At 46.2% G+C, this 14,555-nt stretch overlaps 2 protein-coding genes across 4 annotated transcripts in view; one reads left to right on the forward strand and one right to left on the reverse strand.

Moving 5' to 3' along the window:
* Positions 1–537: 537 nt before the first annotated feature.
* On the forward strand, positions 538–1,924 carry Iqcf5 (IQ motif containing F5). The gene is made up of 2 exons (NM_001145072.2): positions 538–621; positions 1,462–1,924. The coding sequence occupies exons 1-2, from the start codon at positions 618–620 to the stop codon at positions 1,902–1,904; spliced, it is 447 nt and encodes a 148-aa protein (NP_001138544.1). The 5' UTR covers positions 538–617; the 3' UTR covers positions 1,905–1,924.
* A 10,195-nt stretch (positions 1,925–12,119) lies between these two features.
* The window catches only part of Iqcf3 (IQ motif containing F3), a 34,808-nt gene continuing 32,372 nt past the window's right edge, over positions 12,120–14,555 (reverse strand). For all 3 annotated transcript variants that reach the window (XR_015626906.1, XR_015626907.1, XM_087563408.1), the window contains 2 exons: positions 14,251–14,307; positions 12,120–12,568 (listed from right to left, as the gene is read on the reverse strand). Coding sequence is in view for 1 of the 3 variants with exons in the window: in XM_087563408.1 (XP_087419534.1) it covers positions 12,179–12,568; positions 14,251–14,307 (447 nt within the window). In the remaining 2 variants the exon portion in view is untranslated. The remainder of the gene's footprint in view (positions 12,569–14,250; positions 14,308–14,555) is intronic.

The raw sequence follows: 14,555 nt of genomic DNA on the forward strand, positions 1-14,555 counted from the left end.
CATCTTACACAGCCATCACTTTGATATTTGAACTCTCTTCCAAGCCCAAAGATGCTATTAACATTTATTCTTATTTTCTGTGTATAAGTATTTGCCTAGACACATGTGTAGAGGTCATGGAATCTGGAAGAGATCGTCGGGTTCTTTGGAACAGTTTTGAGCCACTGTGTGGATCCTGAACCCAGGTCCCCTGGAGCATCACCCAGGGCTCTTTTTTTTCTTTTTCTTTTTTTCGGAGCTGGGGACCAAACCCAGGGCAAGCACTCTACCACTGAGCTAAATCCCCAACTCCCACCCAGGGCTCTTAACTGTTGAGCTATATTTTTTCAGCCCCCAAAGAAGCTTTCTGAAGGAGTAAAAACATAATGTGGGAAGCAGTAGATTTGAATGGTAAAAAGAAATGGGTTCTAAGGATTTGTATGTGGGTGTATCAGACCCTCCTGTCACAACCAGTGACACATGGTGTAGGTGCTGAGAATGTTGGTTGGTGACAGCCATCCTGGTGCTTGTGTCATAGGCACCCTTATGATGTCATCACTTTTTCCTATCTACTCTCTCTGCTGGGTCAGAGCTGGGAGAGCAGACCGGAGGGTGATGGGAACATCTAGCCCCTAACCATGGGTAATTCATAGAATACAGATCTGAGGGGGGTTTACCCATGCATGCCTAACTCAGGGGTTTGAATGTTTTCTAAGAGATTGATTTATCCAGGAATGTTTGACCACAGCCCACGTGAAGCGTGCGGCCCAAGATAAAGTTGTAAAGGTCCTTAAAATGTTACAAGGTTAATATGTGTGATTGATTTTGTTTTGTAACTCAATTAATTGTGTTTTTTTGTTTGTTTGTTTTTCGTGTGTGAACTTAGTAGGTGGCAATGTCTAAAGGTTGAATACGCTTGATAGGGTATGGTAAATTTCTCCTAGTTACCACAGGAGGGGATTTATAACAAAGGCCATAATTAACTGGGTGGAGTGTCCCCACAGTTTTAATCCCAGCACTTGGAGAGGCAGAGGCAGGCAGATCTCTGTGAGTTCAAGACCAGTCTGTTACTGGACAGCCAGAGTTGCAAACTGAGACCCTGTCTCAAACAAACAAACAAACAAACAAACAAACAAATGCAGGCTGGAAGCTGAGTCAGGCTGGAAGCTGAGTCTTGTTCACTTGGCACCAGGGAAAACATTCTTATCTTCTTTCCTACTTTCTTCCCAATACGGAAAGAGAGTTTTAAATTATCACAATTATCAGACAGGTACATGTCCAGAAACTCAGATGTCAGGTTGATGTATTCATGCCGATTAACCGGCATGTACCACAAACTGGTCAATTTAGCTGGTCTCCTGGGTGCATCTGTGGCTCTGCCTGCTTCTCCAGCTCTGAACTTCCTAGTTAGAGGCTCAGGATTCCTGTCTGGCTCACCCTGAACTCCCTAAGTGTCCTAAGTGGTCTGTTCTCTTTTGCAAGGCCCAGAAGAGACTACCGCCTTGACCGAAAAATCTGCAGCTGTGCGCATCCAAGCATGGTGGCGTGGCACGTTGCTGCGGCGCTCATTGCTGCACGCTGCCCTCAACGCGTGGATCATTCAGTGTTGGTGGAGAAAGACAATGATGACGATGCAAGGGAAGAAACGGCGGATGGCTCTGGAGTTATATGTTCGAAAAACTTGGGCAATAGTTAAACTGCAGTCCTGTTTCAGAATGTGGCATATACGCCAACGATATTGTCGTTTGCTGAATGCTGTTCGCATCATCCAGGTTTATTGGCGTTGGCATAGTTGTCACACTCGTGGCTTTATTCGGGGCAACTATGAAATCAAAGAAAACCGACTGAATATTCAACTTGAAATTTCCCTGGGCTCACAGGCTTGTAAGGTGGAACAATGCATAACCCTACCAATAAAAGAGTGATCAGGTCTGCTACACCCATATTCTTTGTCTCTTATCAAAAGGATTTCCAAGTCACTATTAGGACCAACATGGCTCTAACCTTACTCTTGCCTGGCAAATCAGCTCTGAGGAAACACGACTGAGAAGGAGCCTCAGTGCTAAATAAGGATCTGGGATGGATTAGCAATGTTTGCCAAGGGGAGGGGCGCTAAGATTAAGATTTCACGGTTGCCAGGTATCGGTCAGTTCCAGGGAGAACAGTAAATGGTGTCCCTTGGCAATGCAACACGGAAGCCAGTATTTTGGGGTTTCGTGTTTATTACAAATTTTTAAGATGTATTTTAAAAATCACGGTGAAAGCATGATATGAACTCACCATTTTATAGGAGGTTGAAAGGTGCTTATCGAGCGATTGTCACTGACCATCAAGAAACTTGTCTTCATTGTGTTTTCATCTTGCAGAGCTGACCTCCTTCCACCCGTTAAACAGTAACTCTTTGATTAATTCCTTCGACTGTTCAAATGAGTGACTCTGTCATCCCCCCCTTTAGAGAACCCAGAGATCTCATATAATATCAATGATGTGGTGACTGGCTTATTTCACTTCAAGTCCATGCTGTAGCCCGTGTTAGGTTTATAGCCCAGAGAATGCACACCCCGCCTGGTGTTCATCTGTTGATTGATGTGTGTCCTTCTGCCTTTTGGTTATTTGAACAATGTGGCTTTGGACCCAGATGGCCAAATAGCCTTTTTCTTTCTTTCTTTTTTTTTTTTTTTTTTTTGGTTCTTTTTTTCAGAGCTGGGGATCGAACCCAGGGCCTTGCGCTTCCTAGGTAAGCGCTCTACCACTGAGCTAAATCCCCAACCCAACCTTTTTCTTTCTTAAAAAACAAAACAAGGGCGGGTTAGGGATTTAGCTCAGTGGTAGAGCGCTTGCCTAGCAAACGCAAGGTCCTGGGTTCCGTCCCCAGCTCTGAAAAAAAGAAAAGGGAAAACAAAACAAAATAAAACAAAAGAAACCCAAATCTGTGTGTCTGCCTTATGCAAGTATGCATGTGTGTGCTTGTGTGGTATAGTAAATGATGTATACATGTGTGTGTGGTGTATGCATGTGTGGAAGTGTGTGCATGGTTTATGAATGAGTGTTGCGTGTATGTGTGTGGTGTCTGTGTGTGTGTGTCTGTGTGTGTTGCGTGTATGTGGCATGCATGTGTGTGTAGTGTTTGCATGCACGTGTGTATCCTCATACACATGCACACAGGTTAACGTTAAACTCACTATGTAGTCAAGGGTGAATTTGAACCTCGGAACCTCTTTCCATCTCTCCAGTGTTAGGATCATAGGTGAACTCACCACATCTAGTTGTGAGTTTGTTTGCTTTTTGAAAACAAGTCTTGCCATGTAGCTGGTCTTGAACTGGGGTCCCCTTGGTAGTAGCTAAATGTTCCTTGGTGTGCACACAAAGGAAAGGAAAACTTACATCCCTATAAAACCCTGAGCATGTGTGTATTACAGACGCTTTACTCATAATTGCCCAAATCTGCGAATATCTGAGCTACCCTGAAGCACAGGAGGGGTTGCATAAACTGTAATTGTTAAGGCCTAGGTAGAATAGTAAGGTTTTGGTAACAGTTACCTGGCTAGTCTACCATTATAAGGACACGTTCTCATGTTTCTGCTGTTACTAGGAAACTTTCTAATGCCAAGTTGATTACGTACTCTTATGTTCTATGCCCTTGTAAACCAATCATGACAGAAGTCATTAGAATTGTTTTGCATAGTTACCCACGATAAGCTTGCCCCCAAACCAACCACCCAACAGTGGTTCCTGCAGCTGTGTATAATTTTTTATGGTATAAGCTGCCTCAGATGGACCGCAGCATAAGAGAGACACCTGCCCCAATCAATATAAGAAGCTATTTGGAATAAGACTTCCATTTTGAGTAGTGGTCCAGTAAAATTTAAATTCTCTGGAAACTGACATCCTACTTGGCAGAAAGAGATATGTACGTGGGTAACCGATATCCTGATTGGCAAGTTAGGACATGAATATTAGACAGGGCAAATCCCCTGCCACAGTCGAATACCCCAACCAATGGGAGCAGGACAAACGTACAAGAAAGACATGTTCCTAAGGTAATCTCCTATCCCTAAATCTTGATTGGTGAAACAACTTGGCACAGATGTTTGTGGATTTGGGGCCTAAAATCCCTGTAGGATCTTAACTTGGGGGTCATGGTTTGGTTCCTGAATCTGGACCATGGCCCTGGTTGACCAGTCCTGTGGCGTATGCACAATAAACCATCCCTTTCTGACTGAGATCGGTGGTCGTGTGGTCTGTGAGGCAATTCCTGGACCCCAACGGTAGTATGTCCCTCAAATGGTGTATTTGCTGGTATTAAAGGGAGTGCTGGTATTAAAGCCATGATAACATATGAAAAACCTTGCATGCATACTACTCAAGGCAGGAAACCAACCTGAAAGGCTACATACCGCGCACTTTCAGCTAAGTAGCATTCTGGGGAAAAACCAACACACACACACTATGGAGAAAGCAAATAAATGTCAGTGACTAGCTGGCTTTTTAGGGGTTGAGGAGGGAGGAGTATGTGGCCCAGACTGGATTTGAACTTGCAATCCTCTAGCCTCTGAGTGTTGGAATTATAAGCGAGCACACAGGAATTTTTAAAAAAGGAACTTAAACTATCATTCATGGTGAGTCATGGCAAATCCGAGAGCACGCAGTAATAGGAGGCACATACTTTGGGTGAGATTGGTGTTAGCTTGTGGGCTTATTAAACAAATGGGCTGTTTTGGCTGGGGATGCTGGTAATGAGAGAGGCTAGGAGTGTCTGGGGACAGGGATGGAGCGGGGAGTCTCTGTACTGCCGATTTATTGTGAACTTAAAACGACGACAAACACTTAGGTGGCTCAGTGGATAAAAGTGCCTGTCACCGAGCCAGATGACCTGACCTGGATAGCGGTGAATTAAACCTGCATCTCAGGTGAACGTCATCTCTGTTTTCCTCTCATTTCCCTCGTGAACCTTCACTGATTGTGCTATACTTTGGTGTTTTATATCACTGCTTAAGAATTTCAGTATATAGATTTGATTTACTATATCAAGTGATTATCCAAATTTGATTTCCCCTTTTTTCCTTCTCCCTTCCCCGTTTCTCTCTCTCTCCCTCCCTTCTCCCCTTCCTTCCCCCCTCTTCCTTTCTATATAGGGAATCAGGGGCAGGCACCACCATGTCTTGTTTCATATGCGAGCTGGCCTTGACGGAAGCAGCCCACTTTCGACATCTGTGTCTTTGGGTGGGTTCTCCTTTGTGTTTGGATCCTCAGATCTGTCATCTCAATCTGTAAATACGAGCAGTTTTGTTTTCTCTTGTCCTGTCCTGTCTGTCTGCCATTTCTTTCTTTCTACTGACTGATTACTTTGGCTAGAATTTCTAGCACGACGTTGAACAGAAGCTTTGAGGGTAGATCTTGTCTCAGTGGAGGTCTTGAGCGGTTGGGGGTGGGGTGGAGTGTGCTGTTACAGTTATGCTAGCTGTAGGGTTCTCATAGATCCCCCTTATCAGATTTCTAAAATGCTTGAGAATTCTTATCATGAGATGTTGAATTTGGCAAGTTCTTCTTCTTTTTTTTTTTTCCGATGAATTTTAGTGTTTATCCTTACTTTCTTGAGTTAAATTTTGTTTGTTCAGGATATAGATGTATTTCTTTTTCTTTTTCCTTTTTTTCGGAGCTGGGGAACGAACCCAGGGTCTTGCGCTTGCTGGGCAAGCGCTCTACCACTGAGCTAAATCCCCAACCCTTGTTCAGGATATAATATCGCTTTGATATATTGTTGGGTTTTTGAGTGTGATGAGACGTTTTATAGCCCAATTATATATGACCCAAGTCCCTAGGGTGCTGGACACTCATGGTCCCCAAGGGCCAATCTGGGACAGTGGCTCTGAGTTTGTGGTCTCATACCAGTGAAGACCACCGACTCGCACACGCGCAGGAGTATGAAAGTCACAAGCAAACTTTATTAGAGTTAAAGAAAAGTAACAAACTGAGGGAAAGTGAGAGGCTTTCAAGACTGGGAGGAGTTTTCACAGAGGTAAACAGCTATTCAACGTCCTGGTTTAGGGGTTTTTATAGGGCTATGGCAGAAACTGGACAAAGGCTGAGGTATAAGCCCTGTGGTTTGTCCTCTGTGCTATCACGGGCAGAGACAATGGAGGCCCCTGTAGTCTGTGAATGTTACCCTGGCCCACCCAAGGAGATCATCATGTGCTGTTCTCCCAGTGAGGCAAGGAACTTACCCTAATGAATAAAGATTTCAGGAGACCAATCACTGGGCGAGGAGTAGGCGGGACCTCCAGGTTGGAGGTGGGAAGAGAGGAGGAGAAAAGGGACTTGAGGCCTAGTGGACGGAGAGAGATTTCGGGGTACAAGATGTAACGAACTAGAGGCCCCCGGTTAGATGGCGTGGTAGTGACCCTCCATGGGAACTTAGCGGGTCAGGTGGAGAGATTTTAGAGCAAAGGGTGAGATGAGAACACGCCGCCGGTGTCATGTGGCCCGCAGGTGCCCCATGTAGGGTGGGATGGTGTGTCCTCATCCTCTTTTTTTATTATTTAATGCACCACCCCAGGAGGGGTGGTGAGGAGTCCTCTTTGTCCATGTCTGACTTTATTACTTGTTGACCTTGACTGTCTGCTGGCCCTTAGACACTGGCTGCCATTAGCACCTCCAACTTCGCAGGTGTCTCAATTGCTATTAATTATGCTAAGCTATTCGTGCTCCTCAAACCTACCAAGAGGCCTGGAGAGATGGTTCAGTGGTTGAGAGCACTCTTCCAGAGGATGTGTTTGACCGGCACCCATATGGTGTGGGATTGGGAGCAGGGTGTGTGTGTGGGTGGTGGGGAGTAGAAGGATGATGGGTGTGGTTGTGGGTAGGGGTGTGGGGTGGGGAGTGGAAGGATGGGTGTGGGTGTGGGTGTGGGTAGGGATGTGGGGTGGGGAGTGGAAGGATGGGTGTGGTTGTGGGTAGGGGTGTGGGGTGGGGAGTGGAAGGATGGGTGTGGTTGTGGGTAGGGGTGTGGGATGGGGATGGGGTTAGAGTGGATGGACTTTCTTTGAAGCTCTCATTTATGTCCACCTATAACTCCAGTTCTGGGGCATCTGATGTCCTCTTCTGGCGTCTCTGGGTACTAGGCATACACATGGTTCCAGAGACATACATGTAGGTAAAATAGTCACCGATACAATCTCACACACACACACACACACACACACACACACACACACACACACACTCCCCAAACAAAAACCTACTAAGAGTTATCTGTATTTGTTCTTAGATAACTTAGATAACTAGATGGTCTGGGTTTTCTTTCCTGAATCGGGGGTATAGGGTGGGATGGGGTTGGGGGTGTGGGTGGGATTGGGGTTGGAGAGTTGGACATGGAGGGTGTGGGATGGGGAGTGGGGTGGGTGGGTGGCGGGGAGTGGCAGGATGGCGGGGATAGGATTGGGGGAGGGTTTAGAGTGAATAGACTTTCTTTGAAGCTCTCATTTAATGTTACAATTAACCACATTGGAAGCAAGGATGTAGCAAAGGACTTTGTGTTCCTGGAACCAGGTGGTTGTGTCCTACCTGGCCCTCTTCAGTGCTCAGGACTCTGCCATTTTAGCTACAGCTTTGTCTTACTTTTAACCCCAGCCTCCATTCTCAAAACCTGTGCGAGCAACTCCAGTTTCCCCATGGCTCTCTCCTCATGCTGTGTGCTGGCAGCTAGTCCCTGGGTTGGGGTTGAAATGCTAGTATTTTCTTGTGGGTTTTGGCATGTAAATTCCTAGGAGTGATTGTGCTCTAGTTCCTTTTTTCACTCTCTTCTCTTGCACCCGCTGGCTTCACCTTGGTGTGAATGCCTGCCTCATAAAAGCTGGTTTCTGTTCTAGTTTCTGGATGGAATTGTATAAGACTGATTTTCAGAATTATTCTACAATGTGTTCATGTGTGAGAGCGCTGGCATTGGTGGAGGCGAGAGATTGACATTAGCTACCTTCCTTAGTCATTCTCCGTTCTTTCTTTCTTTTTTTATTTATTTTTTAAGATTTTATTTTATTGTATATGAGTACACTGTAGCTGTCTTCAGACACACCAGAAGAGGGCATCAGATCTCATTACAGATGGTTGTGAGCCACCATATGGTTGTTGGGGATTGAACTCAGGACCTCAGGAAGAGCAGCTGGTGCTCTTAACCACTGAGCCATCTCTCCAGCCCCCCCCCCCCCCCCGTTCGTTCTTTCTGACCAAGCGTCTCTTTGACTAACCCTCAAATGCATCGAGTTAGCTAGACCAGTGGCTTGTAAGCCTCAGGGCTCCTCCTGCTTCTGCCTTTCTGCTGGGATACAGGTTTGTCCTCCCATGTCTACCTCTGTTTACATGGGTGCTGGAATTATCCTCAGGCAAGTACTTTACTGGATGAACCATTTTCTCAAAATTTTTTTGAGACTGTATCTCTATGTAGTCTTATCCCGGAAGTCCCTCTGTAGACCAGGCTGGCCTTGAACTCACAGAGATCCACCTTTCTCTGCCTCCCCAGTGCTGGGAATAGGGGTGTGTTCTGTTGCTGTCAAAGGAAGACAGGAAGACCAACATTCCTTTCTCCATGCTACCCATATATCCTGGGACTTTTTTGGCTCTCACAGCCACCACCAGTAACAACATCAAACCCTGCATAGCTTGTTCAATCGGTATTGGTAGTTCCCATTTATCCCTGGGACAAGTTCCTAACATTTTGGAGTATAACTACTACATGCGGGCAATTGCCTCTAAGTAACCAACTCTAACAAAACAGACCTTAGTCTTCCTTCAAGTCAAGTGTCTTTTAAAAAGAGTCTGTTTTTAAATACGTGCAGATGTGTGAGCCTGTGCGTGGATATGCACATGTGCGAGTGTGTGCACATGTGGAATTGAGAGCCATTGGACCTCCTGGAGCTGGATTCACAGGCATTTTGGAGGCAGCAGATGTGGGCTCTAGGATCTGAATTTGGGTCCTCTGCAAGGGCAGTGTATGTCCTTAACTGCCAAGCCATCTCTCTAGCCCAAGAGCCTCATTTAAACTTCTCATGAGGGGATGGATTGAAGGGAAAGGAGGGGAAACACAGGGAAACAGTACCGTCATGTCTTTCTCTGAGGAGAAGCGAAGAGCTAGGACAGACGTGAAAAGTAGTGTGAAGTCCTGTGTCTGTGTCTTTGTGTGTGGTGCTCTTCAAGGCCAGGGGCGTTGGATCTGGATCTGGAGTGACAGGTGGTTGTGAGCAGCCTGACCTGGGTTCGAGGACCCCGTTGTGGGACCTCTGAAGTTTTTTTTTTTTTTGTTCTTTTTTTTCGGAGCTAGGGACCAAACCCAGGGCCTTGCGCTTCCTAGGTAAGCGCTCTACCACTGAGCTAAATCCCCAGCCCCACCTCTGAAGCTTTTAACGGCTGAGCTGTCTCTCTGGCCACCCCTCTCCCCCATCTAGTTTCTGAGGCAGGGTTTTACTATGTAGGCTAGGCTGGCCTTGAACTCTCAGAGATCTGCCAGCCTCTGCCTTCAGGGTGCTGAGGTTAAAGGTGGGCATCATCTTATCCAGCTTGAAGGAAGCATTTTTTTTTATTTATTTTTTAAGATTTTATTTTATTGTATATGAGTACACTGTAGCTGCCTTCAGACACACCAGAAGAGGGCATCAGATCTCATTACAGATGGTTGTGAGCCACCATGTGGTTGCTGGGATTTGAACTCAGGACCTCAGGAAGAGCAGTCGGTGCTCTTAACCACTGAGCCATCTCTCCAGCCCCCTGAAGGAAGCATTTTTAAAGGCAGGAGAGGAAGATATTGATCATCTGGACAGTAAGACTCTATATACAGGGTCAGGAATGTTGAGAAGGTAGGAGAGTAACCAGAGGGTTGGCTTGTGAGTGGGACAAAGACCTTTATTTCACTGAGAGAAATCAGTGGGTGCAGGGGCAGGGAGAGCTGGGCTGGAGAATGAGGTGATAAGAAATTGGAGATCTAATATATTCCTGTTTCTTCAATCAAGCACAGGGGAGAAGAAGTAAAATTAGGTATTTGGAAAGGTTTTAGATTATTCAACTCATAAAATGGAAATGCAAACATGAGAGAAAATTTGAGGACTGTTCAGTCGTGATACACATAATCTTGAGTCTAGACAGTTTTCCTCAAACCCCACTCCACTAGACTGCGGCAAGGGAGCAGCTAGGGTAGGCAGGTTCAGCCCACATGAGACAGGAAAAGAAGAAGCCAAACTGTTCAGAGAACATAATAAAGCACAGAAATCTGAACTGGTAAAAAGAAGGCACCACAGGAGCAATGGGCTGGAAAACTAGCAGAATCTACAGAGAGAAGATCTTAATACATCAGAAGAAACCCCTGGTCTCTTCACCCTTGGTTATCAAGAAGCTGCACTGGAAGAAAAGGAGGAAGTAACCAGAGACAAGGCCCTGGGAAAAGCAATTTGAGCAGCAGTACAAGACTGGGGATAACTGTGTCTAGTGCCTCACTCTTCAATCCAGTAGACATTAGCCATGACGCAGCGATTTAAACTTAAAGAGCACTGACTGCTCTTCCAGAGGTCCTGAGTTCAATTCCCAGCAACCACATGGTAGCTCACAACCTTCTGTAATGGGATCTGATGCCCTCTTCTGGTGTGTCTAAAGAGAAGGGTACTCATATACATTATATATATGTATATATATTTATAAAACTCATTTACATAATTTATATTTCTAGGGATATTTCTAGGGATTTTTTTCATACCAGACAGAGCAACTAAAGAAAGTTCTACAAAATAGAGCTATTTTAGTATGACCATGGGGGCAGAATTAAAGAGCTTGGGAGGGTTGTTTGAGGGTAGGGTAGGGGGAGGAAGTGATGTCAGAGAGAATTCTGTTTGGGTAAGAGGATGATGAGGAAAGAACTGGGGCTGTGAGTGTCTTCCCCGATTGTTCTTGGGGTCATCTTGCCTGTCGACACGCCCTGCCTATCACTAAGGCTGAACTCCTGTCCTCACTTGGGGCCACTTTGTAATGCCCTATTTAGATGCTGGTATCTTCTTTAGATGCTTCCCAAAGAGGAAACTGAGGCACTCTAGATCCCAGCCAACCCTGACTTCAGCCCCCAGAGTCAGTCTGTGCATGCAGAGGTGTCAAGAGTTTTCATGAGATATAGCTCAGACATCTTCGGGTCAGTGGTGGGGAGAAAAAATGGGTCTGGGAGTGGAATTTTGACTTCTGTCTGCTGCGTCAAAGGTCAGGTCAGATTGAGACCTAACTGCTGTCTTGAAGACTGAGTGGCACACGACCATTACCATTCCAATATGCCGAAAACCCTCACTGTTGTGGATTTGGCTTAATACTTATATTATGTTAATTGGGTTCCCAAAATTACACAGGAATCCACATGTCTGCATGTAAGACACTGAGGGTCCCTGTCCCCAGGTGGCTTTGATTGGTAAATAAAGTTGCTGGTGGCCAATGGCTGGGCAGAGAGACAGGGGCAGGACTTTTAGGAATCCCGGGCAGGGAATACAGGAGAGAGAAGAGAGAGGACCCCATGCCAGGGATATAGAAGGTCCAGGCCTGAGAAGTGTATGGCAGAGGGACAGAGAGACAGCCAACACGTAAGAGTTGGGGATTGTGGCTCAGGAGGGCTGCAGGCCTGGGTCCGGGACGGCCAGGATGGAATATTGGTTTTAGTAAGTTATAATTCAGGAACATCGGAGGGGAGAATGTGCTAGCAAAGTGGAGGATTGAAGTGGCCCAGCCATTGAGCTGATTAAGGCATATTAAATATAAGGCTATGTGTGCGTATGTGTGCGAGTGCGCGTGCGTGTGCATGTGTGTGTGTGTGCGCGTGCGTGTGTGTGCGTATGTGTGGGAGTGCGTGGGTGCATGTGCGTGCGCGCGTGTGTGCGTGCGTGCGTGTATGTGTGTGTGCGTGTATGTGTGCGAGTGCGTGCGTGGGTGCTTGTGTGCTTGTGTGTATTTCATTTGGGAACCCAGAACATTGGGGCGGGTAGTGAGGAACTTGTGCCACTGCCACCAGGCAATTTGAGTAGCATTAATAGCTTACGGTAACGCCTCACTTTTGTTATTTGTGAGGGACAAGAGGAGTCAATGAGGCTCAGTTCTCAAGGCTTCCATTAGCTGGGAACACAGACACATACCAACCACTGAGACCTTTACTGAGGACCAGAGACACAGCATCTCTTCCTGTCAGCCCTCAGTGGTCAATGATCTCGATATGGAACTGCAGGTGAGTGGTGGTGATCACACAGTGACCCCGCAGGAGCGAGCAGGACTGGCAGTTGTGGTGTTTCCAGTGGCCCTGGATGGTGTAGATTGCGCTGAGGACCTGACAGTACCGCCAGTGGATCCTCCACATCCGTACCAAAGACTGGAGCGTCACCACCGCTCTCTCTCTGTTTGAGAAGTCAATCAGCGCTTTCCTCCGTTTCTTCTCCAGCATCTTCTGGAGCATCAGCCGCCACCAGCACTGAATGACCCAGGCTTTGAGGGCTGCGTGTAGTAGTGACCTGCGCACCAGAGTGCCACGCCACCAGGCCTGCACCTGAATGGCTGCCTTCTTTTTCTTGTTTCTCATGAACTTTTCCTAGACAGAGATAAGAGAGATTTCTTAGAGACCTTCTTGCTACCAACTTCCAGAGTCTTCTTGGAAGGGCTCTGGGCTGACGCTTGATATTGGGTCTTCCTCAGAGAGTTTGGAGATCTAGCGGAACTCTAATCAGGATCCAGGTAAGGGCCCTTCTCTGCCGCTGTGGACACATGTCTCACTCTCAGTGGCATAGTCCCTCTTTCTCATCCCATTAGTCTAGGTTGGCCTTGATCTCCTTAAATTTCTGTTTATCCTGCCTCTATCTCCCTTGGGATACTATTTAGATGGACATATCCCCACCCTTGGCTCATAGCATTCCTCTCTTGCCTACCTCACTGCTGCCAACATCAAGGGGAAAGAGTCCCCAGAAGAGTGGGGATGAGAGCAGCATTGTGAGTCACACCAGGTCCTTAGGGCTCACTGGTTTGGGAATGTTGGCTCTCCTAATACTTTTGCCTGGCTTTCCTTGCTGACTCATGTCCCAGAACACACCGTCTGATTGTTCTCTGCAATAATCATGTGTTTTGATTTTGTGATAGGGTTTGCAGCCCCTCCCGCAGACTCTACAACCAACCCTCCTGTAGTTAGAACGTTCCACTCAATTCAGAGTACTCTTGTTCTTGACTTCTAGCCCCAAGCAGTTTCTGACCAGTTTCCCTCTTCCCAGTCTCTATGTCAGAGTCAGATCTCTGGCTGGCAAACATCTAGACTGAGAAGGAGACATAGGGGGATGAGCAAATACTAACTTGACTCTTGGTTATTTTAGACCGAGATGTATATATGCAGAATCCCACACCTGTTGAGGTTTGCTCTGTTGCTATGCATTGTAACGCTTAAGTGGGCCCCAAGACCTGGTTGCCCCAGAGACAAGAGAGTCTGCAAGTTGACTCAAGTGACATTGTGTGACCTTGCTCCCAAGTTGTTTCTGGTTGGTGAATAAAGATGCCTACAGCCTCTGGCTGGGCAGAATTTGAGATAGGCGGGGCTTGGGCTAGCCAATGGAAGTTAAGAGCAACCCACATGAAATACTGCAAGTAATCAATACTGTAAGTTATTGATAGAAACGCAGATTCTAACAGCGTGTCGGGCAGCTCGAGTGCTGACTAAGGCTTATTGCAAATAATAAAAGTTGCATGTCTTTTTCCGGGAACTGAATGATCCAAGGCAGGGTAGAAGCCTTGGATTGAGATGAAATATTTTCTACATCATATTGGCACCTGACATGGGGCAAAAACTCACTTTAAAAAAATTAATTTCAATTCCCGAATAAAGAACATTATGCTGTCCCCTTAAGACTATGGAGATGGGGAGAAATGTCTCCTCAGCAAAGTTGGTTTATCTCCAAGCCACGTGTTTTCCTCCCAAGCTGCACAGGGTTCTGGACTAGGGCAAAACTGTGCACACATGATTCTGGGGTTCACAGTGCCAGCTAAGACACAGCCACACCCCCCAAAACCAAACCAAACAACATGCCATGTGGCAGGCTCCAACTCCAGCCTGGAGTCGTGTCCCCCCACCCCCCTTGGAGATGCGGCTTCATCATTCAGATGCTAAAAGCCCCTGCTGTGCCATCGGTGAAGCAGGCGAAATCCTGCTACTCAGAGAACAGGAAGCAAGGCTGCATGCTTCTCACAATCTAAGAATTATGAGAGTAACATAAATTAAGATGCCAACACTACCTTAAGCAACTGCTTTCTTTCAACTTTGCCTCCACAGGAATACTGGGACTGCTTAACCTAGCACAGGAGACACAAGACATGATGGCTTGAGAAAAATGTGCTTATACAGTAAATGAAATGAAATTTAAATAAAGCTAAATATAGAGGAGGATGTTAAATGAATTTATATAAAGAGAAAGGGGATACAAGTATGTTTACCTATGGGGATATTAATCTTCAAAGAAGGGAGAAAGAAATGAGAATCGATATAAATGTTTTTAAGGGTACATAGATAAATAAATAAATCCAGGCCTTTGATCTCAATA

Source organism: Rattus norvegicus, chromosome 8 (genome assembly GCF_021556685.1).
Source record: "Rattus norvegicus strain SHRSP/BbbUtx chromosome 8, alternate assembly SHRSP_T2T, whole genome shotgun sequence".
Classification (NCBI taxonomy): Eukaryota; Metazoa; Chordata; class Mammalia; order Rodentia; family Muridae; genus Rattus; species Rattus norvegicus.